This window comes from Artemia franciscana, chromosome 6 (assembly GCF_032884065.1).
Source record: "Artemia franciscana chromosome 6, ASM3288406v1, whole genome shotgun sequence".
Lineage (NCBI taxonomy): Eukaryota > Metazoa > Arthropoda > Branchiopoda > Anostraca > Artemiidae > Artemia > Artemia franciscana.
In genome coordinates, this window is record NC_088868.1 from 20,138,584 (window position 1) to 20,156,991 (window position 18,408).

Genomic DNA, 18,408 nt, shown 5'->3' on the forward strand with positions numbered 1-18,408 from the left:
CGTTGGAAGATTAACAATTTTACCTTCGTCATATGCTGGCAGTCCCCGTCATATGCATGAATATGCTCAAAATGCTATTGCGTATGTTCGTCTCTATGGTCGTCCAGATTTATTTATTACATTTACATGTAATCAATCTTGGGACGAGATACTGCAGCTTTTACTTCAAGGACAATCGGCGGTTCATAGACATGACATTACGGCCCGTGTCTTCCGGCAAAAGTTGAAGTCACTGATAAACTACATAGTAAATTTTGAAGTGTTTGGTTCAGTGCAATGCTGGATGTACTCAGTGGAATGGCAAAAACGAGGTTTGCCACACGCACGTATACTAATCTGGCTACATAAAAAATTACTTCGAACGAAATTGATGATGTTATTTCCGCTGAAATATCCGATGAAAATGTCGACAAGGGGTTACATGATATTATTGTAAAAAATATGATACAAGGACCTTGCGGTGCACTGAACGAAAATTCACCATGCATGGCCAAAGGAAGGTGCACAAAGCAATATCCTCGACTTTTAGTATCCAACACAATTAATGGCAATGATGGTTACCCACAATATAGAAGAAGATCTCCTGAAGATGGCGGTAAAACAGCAATAATAAAGAAGTGTAACGGTACCACCATCGAACTAGATAACCAGTGGGTTGTTCCATATTCCCCATTATTATCAAAAACATTTTATGCACACATAAACGTTGAATACTGTAACTCCGTAAAGGCAATCAAATACATATGTAAATACGTCAACAAAGGCAGTGACATGGCAGTTTTTGGCTTGCAGCCTGAAATCAAAGATATCGACGAAATCGTACAATATCAGGCTGGAAGATACATAAGCAGTAATGAAGCTGTTTGGCGAATTCTTTCATTTCCGATACATGAACATAGTCCAGCCGTTGTTCATTTAGCGGCACAGAATGGTCAACGTGTTTATTTCTCGGAAACCAACGTGCAACAAAGAGCCCTGAATCCACCGCATACAAAGTTAACCGGTTTCTTTTCGCTTTGCAAAAATGATTCTTTTGCAAAAAAACTGCTGTATACTGAAGTGCCTTCGTATTACACGTGGAATGCTAAAAATAAAGTATTTGAACGTCGAAAACAGGGTAAGTCAGTCGACGGCCAACCTACCATCTTCAAAGATACCACGATAGGAAGACTCTACACCATTCACTCCAATCAACATGAATGCTTCTTTCTACGCCTGCTTTTGGTGAATGTACCCGGTCCGACATCCTTTGAGTATTTGAGAGCTGTAAACGGTACTATACATGACACTTACCGTAGTGCATGCCAAGCTCTGAATTTATTGGAGAATGACCAACACTGGGATAACTGCATCAATGACGCGTGCGAAACGTCAACTCCAAGTCAAATTCGTGCATTGTTTGGCATCATTTTAACAACTTGCTCTCCATCAGCTCCTACAGAGTTATGGGAAAAATATAAGTCAAAAATGTCCGAAGATATACTCCATCGAAAACAGTTAGAGACGTCAGATTAGACTTTTGATTTTACATCCGAAATTTATAACTACACTTTAGTTATTATAGAAGATTTGTGCGTACGTATGGCAAACAAACCTCTTCAGGATTTGGGAATGCCTTCACCTAACCGTATCGCTGCTGTTTCGAAATGTGTAGAATTGGATCATGAACAAAGTTACAGTACGAGTGATCTATTGTCGTATGTACAAAATAACATTTCCAAGTTAACGTCGGAACAAAAAGACATTTATGATACGATAATGCATTGTGTCGATAACAACGTTGGAGAAATTTTCTTTTTGGATACGCCAGGAGGTACTGGTAAAACGTTTGTGATAAAACTGATTCTGGCATCAATTCGATCAAAAAATGATATAGCGTTGGCAATTGCGTCGTCCGGAATAGCCGCAACATTGCTGCCTGGTGGAAGAACTGCTCATTCCGCTTTGCCTCTGAATTTACATTCTACAGAAACTCCCACGTGCAATATTTCCAAATCATCTGGGATGGGTAAAGTATTGCAGCAATGCAAACTTTTTATTTGGGATGAGTGCACAATGGCACACAAAAAATCGCTCGAGGCTCTGGATCAATGCTTGAAAGTCGAAACCCTTTGGCAGCACATTAATATTGCTTGCGGGAGATTTCAGGCAAACATTACCTATAATACCTAGATCAACTCCTGCAGACGAAATGAATGCTTGCCTGAAAAATTCTAATTTATGGGCACACGTAAAAACATTAAAATTAACTACAAATATGCGTGTCCGATTGCAAAACGATGACTCTGGTCAAACATTTTCAGATCAATTGCTGGCAATTGGAAACGGAAAGCTCCCAGTAGACTCAATTTCAGGACGTACACAACTACCCGCTGATTTCTGTAATTTAGTGACGTCCAAAAATGAATTGATTGAAAAAGTATTTCCGAATATTCTAAACAATTATAAAAATAATAAATGGCTAAGTGAAAGAGCGATTCTTGCACCCAAAAATATAGACGTCCACGAAATCAACAATATTGTTTTGACCAAGATTCGAGACCAGGCAGTCCTTTACAAGTCAGTCGACACAGTTCATTTGGAACCAAATGAAGCGGTTAATTATCCATCTGAATTTTTAAATTCCGTGGATCTTTCAGGGTTTCCACCAAACGTGCTACAACTAAAAATAGGCGTACCAATAATACTTTTAAGAAATATCAACCCACCAAAAATTTGCAATGGCACGCGACTTGCCGTAAAAAAAACAATGGAAAACCTAATAGAGGCCACAATCTTTGAGAGGGCCTTTTGAGGGTGAGGCTGTTCTTATTCCTCGCATTCCCATGATTCCAACGGATCTGCCTTTTCAATTTAAAAGATTGCAATTCCCATTTCGATTAGCATTTGCAATCACCATTAACAAAGCTCAAGGTCAATCATTAGAAAAATGTGGTATAGATCTTAATACTGATTGTTTTTCCCATGGACAATTGTACGTTGCATGTTCGAGGGTCGGTAAACCTGACAATCTATTTATATGCAGCGACAATTGGACAGCGAAGAATGTTGTATATTCGCAAGTTTTACGCAGTTAATTTGTATTGTATCTATCTATCTATCTATCTATATAAAAACGAGTTGTGTGTATGCATGTTTGTTTGTTTGTAAAAAGAGCGTTTGCATACGACGTCATTATTAGTACCTAAGGCTTTGTATATGCACAGACAATGGGAAAGCCAAGAATGTTGTATATTCGCAAGTTTTACGTAGTTTGAAACACATATATAAATCAATCTATATTCACAGGTGGGACACAGGGACACAACTACAATGGAGCGTAACGACTTACGCGCGCGGGGGGGCTTGGGGGGCGCGAAGCGCCCCACCAACTAGGTGTTGGGGTGGCGCGAAGCGCCATCCCAACAGCTAGTATATATATATATCTATACATATATATAAATAAGTTGTCTGTCTGTGGATCAGGTGACGTCATGTTTCTGTGTCGGCTGACGTCATGAAATTAGTTGTCAGGTGACGTCATGTTTCTGTGTCGGCTGACGTCATGAAATTAGTTGTCGTCATTTTTGCTTTGACGGTGACGTCATTCAAGTTATATAAGACATATGTTCACGTAGAAATCTATTAATGTTTAAGTTTACAATGACTGATGAAGATGCTCAAAGAGTCTATGCCAAAAAACTTGCTGCTGATAGTTCCTCGGCACGCTTTCTTTTCTGACTTTCTGGGGGCATAGTATATATATATAAATAAGTTGTCTGTGTGTGTGTGTCGAGTGACGTCATGTTTGTATGTCGACTGACGTCATTATAAGGATTGAGCTGTTTGCGTCATGAAGTTGTTTGTCGACTGACGTCATGTTTGTCAACTGATGAAATTACATACCGGACACCGGGAGACAAATGACGACCGGGACATAGGGAATATAAATGACGACCGGGAACCTCAAAGAGAAATTACAGACTGGGAGACTCGGACACAAATCACGACCGGGACACAGGGAATATAAATGACGACCGGGACATAGGGACACAACTACAAGGGGGACGGCGGGGGCACAGGCGGGATATATAAATGACGACCGGGACACAGGGACTGTTCGAATAGAAATTACAGACCGGGACACAGGGAATATAAATGACGACCGAGACACTCAAAGAGAAATTATAAACTGGGATACCGGGACACAAATGACGACCGGGACACAGGGAATATAAATGAAGACCGGGACACAGGGACACATCATTAGAATAATGAGGTATAGATCTGAATACGGATTGTTTTTCCCATGGACAATTATATGTTGCATGTTCAAGAGTCAGTAAACCTGACAATCTATTTATATGCACAGACAATGGGACAGCGAAGAATGTTGTATATTTGCATGTTATAGATAAATAAAAAAAAAACAACATTCGGCTAAGGATAGATCCTTGATAAACTCCACTTTCAACCTTAGAGAAAGCGATCTCGCCAATACAATCTTCCTACTTAACAGATACGAATGGAACCAAGAGTGAGCCATTCCTCGTACTCCAATGAGGCCAAGTTTTCCTAGAAGAATGTCATTTGTTATGGATTCAAACGCCTTTGTTACATCCAAAAAAGAGCGGTTGGGATTAAACTGAAGTCTGAAACTGATTGAACGAAACTAAAGAGTGAAGCAAACGCATGCTCAGTCGAGTGACTGGACGAAATCAAAACTAAAATTCATGAAGGAACTGTTTTGCATCAAGGTAGCTTTTGAGTTTAGAAAGCATGGCCTTTTCAAAAATCTTGCTGAATACTGAGAGGAGAGAGGTTGGTCTGTAATTTGAAGGGTCACTCCTTGAGCTACCTTTAAATAGAATTATTACACTTAAAAACTTAAGTGATGCTGGGAAAATACCAAGATCAGAAGAAGCTTGAGCAAGCTTATGTAGGAGTTAGACATTTGCTGGTAAAATGAACTTGATAACCTTAGTAGGAATATCGTCTGGGCCTGACGAGAAAGTACCTTATAGGGCAGACACAATCCTAAAAATATTGGGCTCACTTGGTGGATCAATTTCCATTGATTTTAGACAAGCCGGTCCTAAATAGGACTTGTAACCCGGATCAGAAGGCGCTGGAAAAACAGCAGCTGCCGTGGTGTTACCAACAACAGAGGATGCTAGCTGACTTTAACACCATATCTGCCGGATATCAGTTAGCCTTTCAGGCTTTCTGAAAGTCTTTTCCTAAAAGACTTTCAGGTAAAGCTGATCTGGGAGGGCAAGGTTCAAAAACTGAATTATTAAGTTTCCAAGTCTTTCTAACATCTTTCCCACAACCAGAGAACTGCCCAAAATAAAAATCAGACTTAGCACGGCGGATAATTGATTTAAATACGTTCCTCTAATTCTTATACTCATCCAGGTGACGGACTAGAGAAGGAGCTTTCCATTTTTTCCAAAGATATTTCTTTCTTCTCCAGCTCTTGAGCAAACCGGGAGTCATCCAAGGACTTAAAGGCTCCAATTTTTTAACTGATCACGCTAAGATAACGGGTTATAGGTTTGGAGTATTGAAGACTTCACTGAATTGTAAAACAAATCGAAGCGCGAATAAAATCAGGCATAGTCAGACTCGTCCCACACATGTTTAGTCAAACATAGTTTTAAGCGTTACAGGTTCTTTTCGGGAAAAGTGAAACTTGTTTGCAATGCAGTTCTACTAAACACAGGCTCAGGAAGGGCTAACTTCGAAAGAATAGGAAAGCAGTTCTAGGAAGTATAAGTACCCAAAAGATGCTTGACTAAGGTTAAAAAAAAATAAGAGTGCACAAGAAAAACTAAGATAAACTAGCAATTTCGGAAGGTTGAAATAGAATTCTCAGTCTAAAAGTACTCAAATTTAAGTAAATTTCGTACTAAACTATACATTCTGCAGTATAATTTTTCACAAATGCACAGCGTAAATAAATGTCACATTCTTAAAAACTATTTTTTACATATCTTTTACAGATAGATTGTAAATTCTAATAGCCATTTTTGAAAGAACTTTTGCTACCGATAATCTAGAATTTACTGCACTTTCATATCAGAATGAAAAAAAAAGAAAATAAATTCTTTAATTGACTCACCAAGTTGCAACCTTGCAGAACAGTCAATAATAGCTGTGAAAAGGAGATAAAAAGCCCATTTCAATCTCATAGCTCAAAATTTTTGGTAAAAACATTTAGTGCCCTTCTATCAGCTTGAATATCATGTTGCATCTGTAAAGAAAACAGTACATCAAAATAACTTACAATCATAAATGCTTTTGAATCTGAGTTAATCTCAAAACTTGCTTGCACAAGCTCACCAAATTCAAACCAAAAAGAGAGTGCAGATTGATGTTTCATAAAAAGTGCATTTTTTGTGTAGTGCAACTTTGTATCCTGATTATTGTATACTTTAGATTGCATCTTCAAAAATATCCTACTGGGCTTTCAGACCATCGTATAGAGGAGATTATTCCCAATGGCGTGGGACCAACTATTTCAGGGGACTGCAATAAAACATGGATCCATAAAAAGTTTTAATTGAGCCTTAAAAACTTCTAGCACCCACGTGGTTAGCATCTATGTGCAACTGCAGCTCCACCCAGCAAGGAGAAGAAGTGAGGGAATCAGAATGCGTTTCCAGAAGGAGGAGTAGGGTGATTCACATGATCCTTCTTAGGCCTATACCTACCTTATCTTGCAAGTCAAGATATCTTCGAGATGCGACCCCCCAACCCCCCAATAGCGCTGTATTTTGAACGATTAAGCAATTTTTAACAAAATAATTTTTTCGGGGGGAGGGGAAACTGAGCTCAAGATATCTGGACTTTAGCCCTTTCTAGACAACCCTTGTCATATTTGTTATTGTTGGAAATTTACCAAAGAATCTGGGCATAGGATAACTAACCATGCTGCAGCCTCCATTTTCAAAACTTTTCAAAGACACCCATTCAGCAAACAAGCAAAAACAAATTACCAGAGCCTTAGCCTTTACAGACCTCCTTAAACTATATATTTTTCCCTCAAAACACCCCTACCAAATTTCACCATTAAATAACTTTCCAACACATAAAAACGATTACATTCATTGACATTTCTGACAGTGAAAAATGAAGTCCATCACACGGTAGCAGACTAAAAATGGAACTGCAGTTCAAAATTTTACCCCAGTTACTATGAGACAAGTTAGCCTATAGCAGCCTGGAGACCAAGAAGTGATGTGAAAGAACTACAGAATTATCTTTACCCTATGGACAATAGAGTGCAAAATTTAACAGACCATTAACAAATAGACTTTTCAAATTGGTTTAAAAAAACTAACAATTACACTAACAATAATCATAGGCATTGCAGTAGCGCTGCCTAAGTAAAGGACGATGTGGGCCTTTTTTTTATCAAGACACTTCTTACACGCACATCTACAGAAGCAATCGTTGTAGAAACTTCGGATAGAGCTCATTCGATTGGAAACAAAGATCCAGCGTCCTTTTTAAGAGTCAAAAGTGATTGGATGGCAACAAACCCCCTCTCCCACACCCATTAATTCCCAAGCACATCCAAGCAAAGTTTTGATACAGCCATTTTGTTCAACATGGTTAAAAATCCAGTAATTATGTCTCTGGGAATGTCAACCCCCCACAGCCCTCTGGGCAGGGGCTATAAGATATACAATTCGGTCATTGTTTACACATAGTGCTTGCTATTGGGAGGTTATGTTTGACCTTTAGTGTTCAAAAAGACCAAGGGCATTCAGGTGAAACTTTCACAGAATGTTGAGGGAGTATTGAACTAAATCAAAACGCGTTATGTGCATACAGGTTGTCAAAAGAGCGTAACTTAGGGATGAGTGAGGGTATTCAGCTGGAACTTTCACGGAATGATGCGGGGGATGATCGATTGACCAAAAAGGCAATATTTGCACGCTACTACTACTACTATTACTGCCACTTCTACTACTACTACTACACTGACTGTTTACGTAGTGACTACTACTAAGGCTGAGGATATAGAAGAGAAAATTCGGGAAAATGTGAGGGAAAAGTTGAACTAAAACAAAATATACTATGTGTATACAGATTGCCAAAAGGGCGTATAAGCAATATCTCAGGAACCACTTACCATATCAAACTGGCGGATGTTCAACTGACCAAAAGGTAATGTGTGCATACTACTATTGCTACTAATGCTACTTCTGGTACTACTACTGCTAATACACCACTACTACTAGTACTGCTGCTCCTACAACTACAATTACTATGATACTAGCAATAGTAAGGCTAAGGGTATGAAGGTGAAAATTTAAGAAAATGTTGAGGAGAAAGTTTAACAAAGTCAAAACACACAATGTGCATGAAGGTTACCAAAAAAGGGCGCATGTCATGAATGGCTTTAGGGAATTAGGTTGGAACTTTCAGAGAATTCCTAGAGGGGGATCTATTGACCAAAAGGCGATATGTGCACGCAAACACTAATGCTAGTACCACTAATACTACTGCTACTTCAAGTACTGCTTCTTTTACAACTAATAGTAAGGCTAAGAGTATTAATGTGAAAATTTCAGATAATATTGAGGGGGATGTTAAACTGAATCAAAACACTATGTGTGCATGTAGGTTGTCAAAAGGGTGTATCAGCCATAGCTTACGAACAGCTTGGATTATGCAGTTGAAACTTACGAAGCTTGTTTTAGGGGGTGTTAAACTAACAAACAGATAATATTTGCATGATACTGCTACTAATACCATTATTATTACTGCTACTTCTAATTTTGCTACTAAAGCCAACAGTATTAAAGTGAACATTTTAGGGAGTGTTGAGACAGCATTGAACTGAATCAAAATATACTATGTGTATACCGTTTGTCAAAAGGAAACATTGACAACATCACAAGAACAGTTTTTAAAAATAAATTGTATCTTTCAGCGTGTATTGAGGGGGGGGGGGTCGAAAACACAATAGGTACTACTTTGATACTGATACTAATGCTATTAACTACTACGGTTATTGCTAGTACAGAAGCTAAGGGTATTAAGGTGAACCTTTCAGGGAATGTCAAGGGTGACGTTAAACTAAATCAAAACACACTATGAGCATGAAGATAGTCAAAAAGGTGTACAAGCAATATTTCAGGAATGGCTCAGATTATTAAACTGAAACTTCAAGGGTATGTTGACAAAGATCTGACTTAATCAAAAGGCACTATGTGCATATTACTACAACTAATATGATTGCTGCAACTACTGAGGCTAATGGTACTAAAATGAAACTTTCAAGGAATGTCTAGGAGTTTTAATTAAATCAAAACAAACCAAATACATGCAGGTTTTCAAAAGGGAATAGAAGCAATATCTTTGGAACTACTTAAAAGTTTTAAGCTAAAACTTTCATGGCATATTGAGGGAGATGTTGAACTAACCAAAATGCACTATGTGCATGTTACTGCTATTGCTACCACTATGACTGCTATGACTACTACTACTACTGAGACTAGGGGTATTGAGGTGAAACTTTCAGGGAATATTTAAGGGGATCTTTGGAACTACTTAGTTTCAAGCTGAAACTTTCATGCCACATTGAGGGAGATGTTGAACTAACCAAAATGCAAATGTGCATGCTACCACTATTGTTACCATTATGACTGCTAAGACCACTACTTCTACTGAGACTAAGGGTATTACGGTGAAACTTTCAGGGAATATTTAAGGGGATTTTGAACTAAATCAAAACACACTGTGTGCATTCAAGTTGCCAACATGAAGAATGAACAATTTTGTTGGAACAGCTTAATGTATTAAGGCGAAACTTTCAGGGCGTGTTAAGAGGGATGTTAAATTAAACAAAAGGCATTATTGCATTCTGCTACTGTTACTACTGCTGCTATTGCTATGACTACTACTACTGAGGCTAAAGGCAGGAAGATGAAACTTTCAGGTAATGTTTAGGGGGATATTCAATAAAATCAAAATGCTCTGTGCATGCAGGTTGTCAAAAGAGCGTATCAGCAATATCCCTGGAATGGTCTAGGGTAATAGGTTGAAACTTTCAGGGCATGTTGAACTAATAAAAATGCAATATGAGCACACAACAACTAGGAGTAGTGCTAATAATATTAAGGCTAATTGTACTAATGTGGAAATTTCAGGGACTGTTGAGGGGGATGTTGGCCTAGGCCAAAATATATTATGTGCATGCAGATTATCAACAGGACGTATCAGCAATATTTCATAAACGGCTTAAGGTATTAAAATGAAATTATCAGGGCATGAGAGTGAGATACTAAACCAGCCTAAAAAGGCAAATTTGAATACTGTTACTGCTTAATACTAATACTACTACTATATCACTATTAGTACTACTAATATTACTTCTACTACTATCCACACTATTATTATCTACTATTAAGAGCATTAGTAAAACTGTCAGAGAACAGCAAGGGCAGTCTTATGAACTGAATCAAAACACACTATGCAAATGTGGGTTATAAAAGAGTTTATAACTGGGTTTAATATAAGTAATATAAATAAGGGTTTATACAGAGTTTTAGCTGGTAATTGCTTCTTTTACTGGCGTTTAGTCATTTAAGCGTTAATATGAATTGCATGGTAAAGCTATGATTATGCTAATGTTGTCAGGGAAAAGTTAATATTAATTCCTGTAGCTTAAAGCTTACCACCTTTATTTCAAACACAACATTAATCCAATACAAAAAAAAAGAAAAAAACATTTCAACATATAACAATAATCTAAGCATGAGCTGTATTTCCTAGTGATGAACCATTAAATAAATAAAATGCCACTGTGTCAGTAGGGACGTATGCTGGAATCTATTTGTTGAGGGATGGTTTGTCAAAACCCCAAAATTAGAAGAGATAATGAAATTGATTAAAACTATGTCAAAGCATACAATGTCAATGCAGGTAATCAGAAGGGCATAACAGCTATACCTCATGAACAGCATAGAGTATTTAGTTGAAACTTCTAAAATATGTTCAGGTGGATGTTGAATTAACCATAGTTACTATATGCACACTATGGTGCTAGGGGTGACTTGTAAGGGGGGGGCTTACTCACCCCCCTGGTTTTGCAGAGCCATATAAGTAGTTTATTTATATTATTTATAAATATTTCCTTCTCCTGGAAACCCTTTTGCATTTTCAAAGTTCTCAGTAAAGAAATCAATGATTTTGACACAACTCAACTTCAATTGTAGATATCAAATACCAAATTCACTTGTAAATAGAATAGAGTTGTTTAATTTAAACTAGGTTTAAAGGCACCAGACTGGTAGCAGCTCATGCCTTGAAAACTTGCTTATGCTTGCATATGATTTGCTTTTGTCTGGTAATTCAGATATGGCCCCTATTTTTTATGTAGTCACTTACTATTTTGCCTTATCCTGTTCCCAAGTTCTCAATTCAGTCAGAGACAGTCTGCATTGTATTTTCCTTCTCCTGAAAAGACTTTTTAATTTTCAGAATTCTCAGTAGAGAAATTGTTGATTTTAACCTTGCTTCATTCCAGTTGTAGATACCAAAAACTGAATTTCCATGTACATAGAATAGAGTTATGTTATTTTATTGTTAATTCTTCTTTTTAATAATTTTGGATTTAAACAGAGTCATTTAAATTAAACCAGGTTTAAAAGGACTGGTCTGCTAGCTTAACAAATGAAATTACAAATATGTTTATGCTTACACATGATCCATTTCTGTCTGATGGTTCAGCAGTTCAAAAACTTCAACTGGAGCCTGACAAGATAATATAAACAAACCAAAAGCAAGAGACAAGGTTACACGCATGGATTGTTGGTCAAACTTTAACTATCAGCAGAAAAGAAGGCAATACATTTCTAAACACAATGGAAAAGTAATTAGACTTCAAAGAACAGGAGCCCCACGAGAAACTTTCAAAGCAAATGCATACAGGGCATTGGAAAAAAAACTTGATTACAATACAAGGTTGAAAGGGATACACCACTTGAAAAGGACAAGCAAGACTTGGCTGGGTACTTGGAATTTTTGCCCTAGAATGGGAGTGTTGTAGGTCATTCCAGTTGGAAGGTAAGTTTTTGCCCAGGATAAAAGTAATGAGCAACCTTAAAACCTCTACCAAACAGAAATTATTCCAAGTTTGTGCATCTGATACTTTATGGTAATTTTGATGTCATGCCATCAATCAACACAGATTATGAGAATCAGGCAAATATTCGGCATGACATTTATGATCAAAGACACAACAAGATATTTTCTACATGCTTTACCAAGCTGGAATACACTGTATCATTAGTTGTTGGTTCTAATGACAATATTGAGACTGTCTGGGAAAATCTGTATGTTGAACGCAAGAGATGTCTTGGTGGAAATACAATCTACATCATCTTCTGTGCTTGAGCTATGTAAAGTGCTAACAGTTGATTTCACTGAAGAACTTTTTAATATTTCAACAATTAGTATAGTTGTTGTCAAAAGTTACAGTTATGATTTTCAAAGCATAGTTCACAAGGGTCCAAAAATAAGGAAGTCAATCTCTATTGAAAACCAAAGGAAGTACCTTATTTCATATGGTCTTTATCAACCAAAACTGAGTGTTTTCCTAGTTGATTTTTCAATATAAGAAATGAAACATTGGCATTTTCATTCAGAACAGTAGTATGAGGATCACCAGCTCTTTGAATACAATATCAAGAAAGATCTTACCCTCTGTTTCATGTGTTTATTTTTCTCTGGTAGTCCCAGGAGTGACCAATTTGGAAAAACTTAGGTGGAAGTCAGTTTGCAGTAATGGCACAAAATGAAGAGTAAAGAAAAGGTGAAGAAAGGAAAACTAGCAAGTTATTTCTTTTCCTAGTCACAAAAAGCAACTTTGTTCTATTTTGCTAAACTTCCCTATATCAAGTCATGAGGGTCACAAGGGGGTTAAAGCTAAACATTTCAGATAAAACACATAAATTTCCTAGAAGGTTCATAGAAACAAAATAAAAAATGGTTTTAAAGCAACTGTACTTACATAAAACTGAAGAAAAACATTTTAACTTTTTGGGGAAAAAATTCTCAGCATCAAAATATTAGTCATTGACTGCTGTTTTTAAACACTCCATTTTTGTGTTTTCATAGACATAGGAAAATGCCATAAATCCAGGTAGGTAGCACTAGTAAATTTGCTCATTTACATTAATGTTATATGTAAACTATCTACAGACACGGTAGAAGATATATTGACTTTATATATATTCTGTTTCTGAAAGATACACCTTCTGTATCTTTGGAACAGCACAAGTACCTTAGCATCTATTAAACTTTTGGGTTGAAGGATTTTTTAATTTCTGTCTGAGGATACTACCTATAATCCTATATTTCTGATCAGTCCTAATGTCTGAGTCTACTTATAGCCATTCATCTAAATTCCAGTCAGATATAAGCACAGAATTTATAGTAGTTTCAAGTCACCCTCTACAATATGACAAAGTGGTAGGGGTTACTTCAAGTAATTACCCACTTACCTGATAAAGTGAAAGACATGATTCTTATCCCATTATTTTAATTATGGGGCATAATTCTATGTCCTAGGATTTAAAAATAAATAAAAAAACATATTTTGTCCTGTAGAAGTACTAGTCTGGGCTTTAGTCTACATGCCACTTAAGGCAATATGCAAAATTCAGTGTTCAAAACAATTTTTTTTTTCTTGCCTACCAATTTTGTAAAAACTAGGCCTATTAAGTAATCATATAGCCCATAATAGCCCAGAACAAGACCTTTAAGCTATTCTGGGACCCTCTACAAGGCAGAGTTAGGCAACTAGGCAAGGTTCATTTTTTTTTTTTTAACTTTTGGTGTCAGCCCAAGGCTTCAAGTCAACCTGTCCTCTGATGCTGTAATGGATTTAACCAGTTAATAGAAAAGAGTTTTAAACTAATTTTAACTAGCCCATACGAAAATAGCGACGAAGACCACACTGCCTTTCCATAACAAACAAATACAACGTAGAAACAATAGGGAAAGTTTTTTCAAGACAATGGAAATTATTTATGTAGATATTTCGGCCCTATGTCCAAGGGCCGTCTTCAGCACAATACAATACTATATATATATATAAAAGAACTTACATCAAATTGTGAGAATTAAAACTGAATATAAAAACACTTATTAAAACAATTTTTTTTTTTTAAATATAGCCCTAGCATCCTTACTTCAGCGAAGTTCAACCAGGACTGGCGAAAAGAATGAAATGAAGAAATATAAACTCATTCAAACTAAAGAGAATAAAATGATTAGATGCAATTTCTTAAAGCTAATCTTGCTTGTTTAGCAGCCTGTCTCAAAGGCCTTTTCGTAGTTGGTTCAGTACTATTATAAATTGGTTTAGTAAAATATTTTGTTAGATCATTTTTAATTAAATTTGAGTATAAAGAATTTAGTGAGTATTCCCCTAAGTCCCTGTTCAAAGAAATATTTTTATTTATTTTGAGATTAATTTCAATTGATTCTCGAACCACCTGTTTTATTCCCAAATCATTACTAATAAGTGAAGAGTTTTCAAAAAGTATCATGTGGGACGGATTATTAAATATATGCCAACCTAGAGCAGAATCAAAGGAATTGTTGGAACCATTTGAAATTAAGGCCTTGTCTATGTCATTTTTATGCTGTTGTAACCTTTTGTCTAGATTCTGATGGGTCCTGCCGACATAGTATTTTCCGCAATCACAGGGTATTTGATAGACCCCTCTTTGGCGAGTAACTGGGGTCTTATCTTTACCCGAATTTAAGAAATTGATGATTTTAAAATTATTAGTAAAAACTACGTACAGATTATTTTTTTGTGCAAATATTTTTTAATTTTGTTGTAATCTTTGGGATATACGGAAGATAGACAATATTTGAGGGCTTATCAATAGCCTCACATTGTGAAGTATCTTCTTCGATTTTACAAGAATGTCTTTTTATTCTACGGCTAATTATTTTATTTACAAAAATAATGGGGTATCCATTACCAAAAAGAATATCTCTGATAAAATTTATTTCTGCATTTATATATGAATGGGAGCAAATATTTAGGGCACGATCAATGAGGGAAATTACAACTGCTCTTTTAACTTGTGGGGGGTGATTTGAATTAAAGTGAAGATATCTATTGTTTTGTGTTGGCTTTCGATATATAGTAAAATCCAGTTCATCAGCATTACGAATAATTAATACATCTAAAAACGGTAGTTTATTTTCAATTTCAACTTCAAGGGTGAACTGCAAATTTCGGTCATAAGTGTTAAGATGATCTAAGAAGCCCCGAAGTTCAGCTTCCCCATAATTCCAAAGTGAAATTACGTCATCCATATAACGACCCCAATAGACATGTTTTAGAAAATAAGAATTCAATGCCCAATTCTCAAGATTCTCGACGTAAATATTTGCTAGTAGCCCGGATAAAGGTGCCCCCATGGGTAATCCATTTTTTTGCTGATAAAAAGAATCGCGAAATTGAAAATACATAGAAAACTTATTACAAATTTTAACAAGAGTCATTAAAATTTCACAATCAATTCCTGTCGCTGAAGTCTCGATCAAGTGGTAATTTTCTTCTATTTTGTTTTTTAATAATTCCTCTGAAATAGTTACATCTATATTTGTATACATGGAAACAATGTCGAAACTACTAACTATTGTGTTTTCTGAAATACTTGTGTTGCTAAGTTTTTTAATCAAATCTGCCGAGTTATGAATATAGGAATTTTGAGAATACAATAAAGGTTTGAAAGCTGCACAAAGCCATTTTCCAATATTGGCAGCGGGAGCTTTAGTACAAGCTACAATAGGTCTTAAGGGAATACCCTGTTTATGTATTTTTGGTAAACCGTAGAGTTTAGGACAGAAACTACCACGGGGAAAAAATTTATTGTATAGTTGTGGGGTGATTTTACCATTTTGTTTTAGCTGCTTTAATTCATTTATAATATTATTAGTGAATTCCTAATAATATTATAAATGAATTAAAGCAGCTAAAACAAAATGGTAAAATCACCCCACAACTATACAATAAATTTTTTCCCCGTGGTAGTTTCTGTCCTAAACTCTACGGTTTACCAAAAATACATAAACAGGGTATTCCCTTAAGACCTATTGTAGCTTGTACTAAAGCTCCTGCTGCCAATATTGGAAAATGGCTTTGTGCAGCTTTCAAACCTTTATTGTATTCTCAAAATTCCTATATTCATAACTCGGCAGATTTGATTAAAAAACTTAGCAACACAAGTATTTCAGAAAACACAATAGTTAGTAGTTTCGACATTGTTTCCATGTATACAAATATAGATGTAACTATTTCAGAGGAATTATTAAAAAACAAAATAGAAGAAAATTACCACTTGATCGAGACTTCAGCAACAGGAATTGATTGTGAAGTTTTAATGACTCTTGTTAAAATTTGTAATAAGTTTCCTATGTATTTTCAATTTCGCAATTCTTTTTATCAGCAAAAAAATGGATTACCCATGGGGGCACCTTTATCCGGGCTACTAGCAAATATTTACGTCGAGAATCTTGAGAATTGGGCATTGAATTCTTATTTTCTAAAACATGTCTATTGGGGTCGTTATATGGATGACGTAATTTCACTTTGGAATTATGGGGAAGCTGAACTTTGGGGCTTCTTAGATCATCTTAACACTTATGACCGAAATTTGCAGTTCACCCTTGAAGTTGAAATTGAAAATAAACTACCGTTTTTAGATGTATTAATTATTTGTAATGCTGATGAACTGGATTTTACTATGTATCAAAAGCCAACACAAAACAATAGATATCTTCACTTTAATTCAAATCACCCCCCACAAGTTAAAAGAGCAGTTGTAATTTCCCTCATTGATCATGCCCTAAATATTTGCTCCCATTCATATATAAATTCAGAAATAAATTTTATCAGAGATATTCTTTTTGGTAATGGATACCCCATTCCTTTTGTAAATAAAATAATTAGCCATAGAATAAAAAGACATTCTTGTAAAATCGAAGAAGATACTTCACAATGTGAGGCTATTGATAAGCCCTCAAATATTGTCTATCTTCCGTATATCCCAAAGATTACAACAAAATTAAAAAATATTTGCACAAAAAATAATCTGTACGTAGTTTTTACTAATAATTTTAAAATCATCAATTTCTTAAATTCGGGTAAAGATAAGACCCCAGTTACTCGCCAAAGAGGGGTCTATCAAATACCCTGTGATTGCGGAAAATACTATGTCAGCAGGACCCATCAGAATCTGGACAAAAGGTTACAACAGCATAAAAATGACATAGACAAGGCCTTAATTTCAAATGGTTCCAACAATTCCTTTGATTCTGCTCTAGGTTGGCATATATTTAATAATCCATCCCACATGATACTTTTTGAAAACTCTTCACTTATTAGTAATGATTTGGGAATAAAACAGGTGGTTCGAGAATCAATTGAAATTAATCTCAAAATAAATAAAAATATTTCTTTGAACAGGGACTTAGGGGAATACTCACTAAATTCTTTATACTCAAATTTAATTAAAAATGATCTAACAAAATATTTTACTAAACCAATTTATAATAGTACTGAACCAACCACAAAAAGGCCTTTGAGACAGGCTGCTAAACAAGCAAGATTAGCTTTAAGAAATTGCATCTAATCATTTTATTCTCTTTAGTTTGAATGAGTTTATATTTCTTCATTTCATTCTTTTCACCAGTCCTGGTTGAACTTCGCTGAAGTAAGGATGCTAGGGCTATATTTTAAAAAAAAAATTGTTTTAATAAGTGTTTTTATATTCAGTTTTAATTCTCACAATTTGATGTAAGTTCTTTTATATATATATAGCATTGTATTGTGCTGAAGACGGCCCTTGGACATAGGGCCAAAATATCTACATAAATAATTTCCATTGTCTTGAAAAAACTTTCCCTATTGTTTCTACGTTGTATTTGTTTGACTAGCCCATACACCCTACATCATAGTCTAAAATACATGGAGAAGATATCCATTGAGGGTTCAGAATGAAATTTCTCTGGGAAGTAATTACTATATTTTGAAAGAGCATAGCTAAAAATAAAGGCGTCACAAACATTCACTTCCTTCCTAGGTAGCTAAATTATATAAACAAAGAAAAAATTTACCCCAAAAGCTGCCTTATTCATTAAAAGGTTGTCACCCTTTGAAAAGTGAAAGGGTAGATATAGACATTTTAAAGTTCTTTTTGAAACATTGCCTGAGCTCTGGTTAATTTCCTGTCAGCTCATCTAGAATTACGCAATCAACTCACTTAGAATGGTTACGAAGGAAAATTCTTTGCATGCGCCAGATTTAGTTTACAGTAAATAATCAATTTCATTACTCATACTCCCACTTAAAAAATGCAAATGTCGTTATTTTTCTATATGAAT

At 35.7% G+C, this 18,408-nt stretch overlaps 1 protein-coding gene across 3 annotated transcripts in view; it reads right to left on the reverse strand.

Moving 5' to 3' along the window:
* Nucleotides 1–18,399, reverse strand: part of LOC136028162 (BMP-binding endothelial regulator protein-like) — a 74,756-nt gene extending 56,357 nt beyond the window's left edge. Inside the window, exons 1-2 of one of the 3 annotated variants that reach the window (XM_065705843.1) lie at nucleotides 18,288–18,399; nucleotides 6,104–6,235 (exon numbers count right to left, since the gene is read on the reverse strand). In XM_065705843.1, the coding sequence (XP_065561915.1) occupies nucleotides 6,104–6,173 (70 nt within the window). In that variant the 5' untranslated portion in view covers nucleotides 6,174–6,235; nucleotides 18,288–18,399. Of the gene's footprint in view, nucleotides 1–6,103; nucleotides 6,236–18,141 lie in introns of all 3 variants that reach the window. The other 2 variants (XM_065705845.1, XM_065705844.1) reach the window with 2 other exon arrangements.
* Nucleotides 18,400–18,408: the final 9 nt, after the last annotated feature.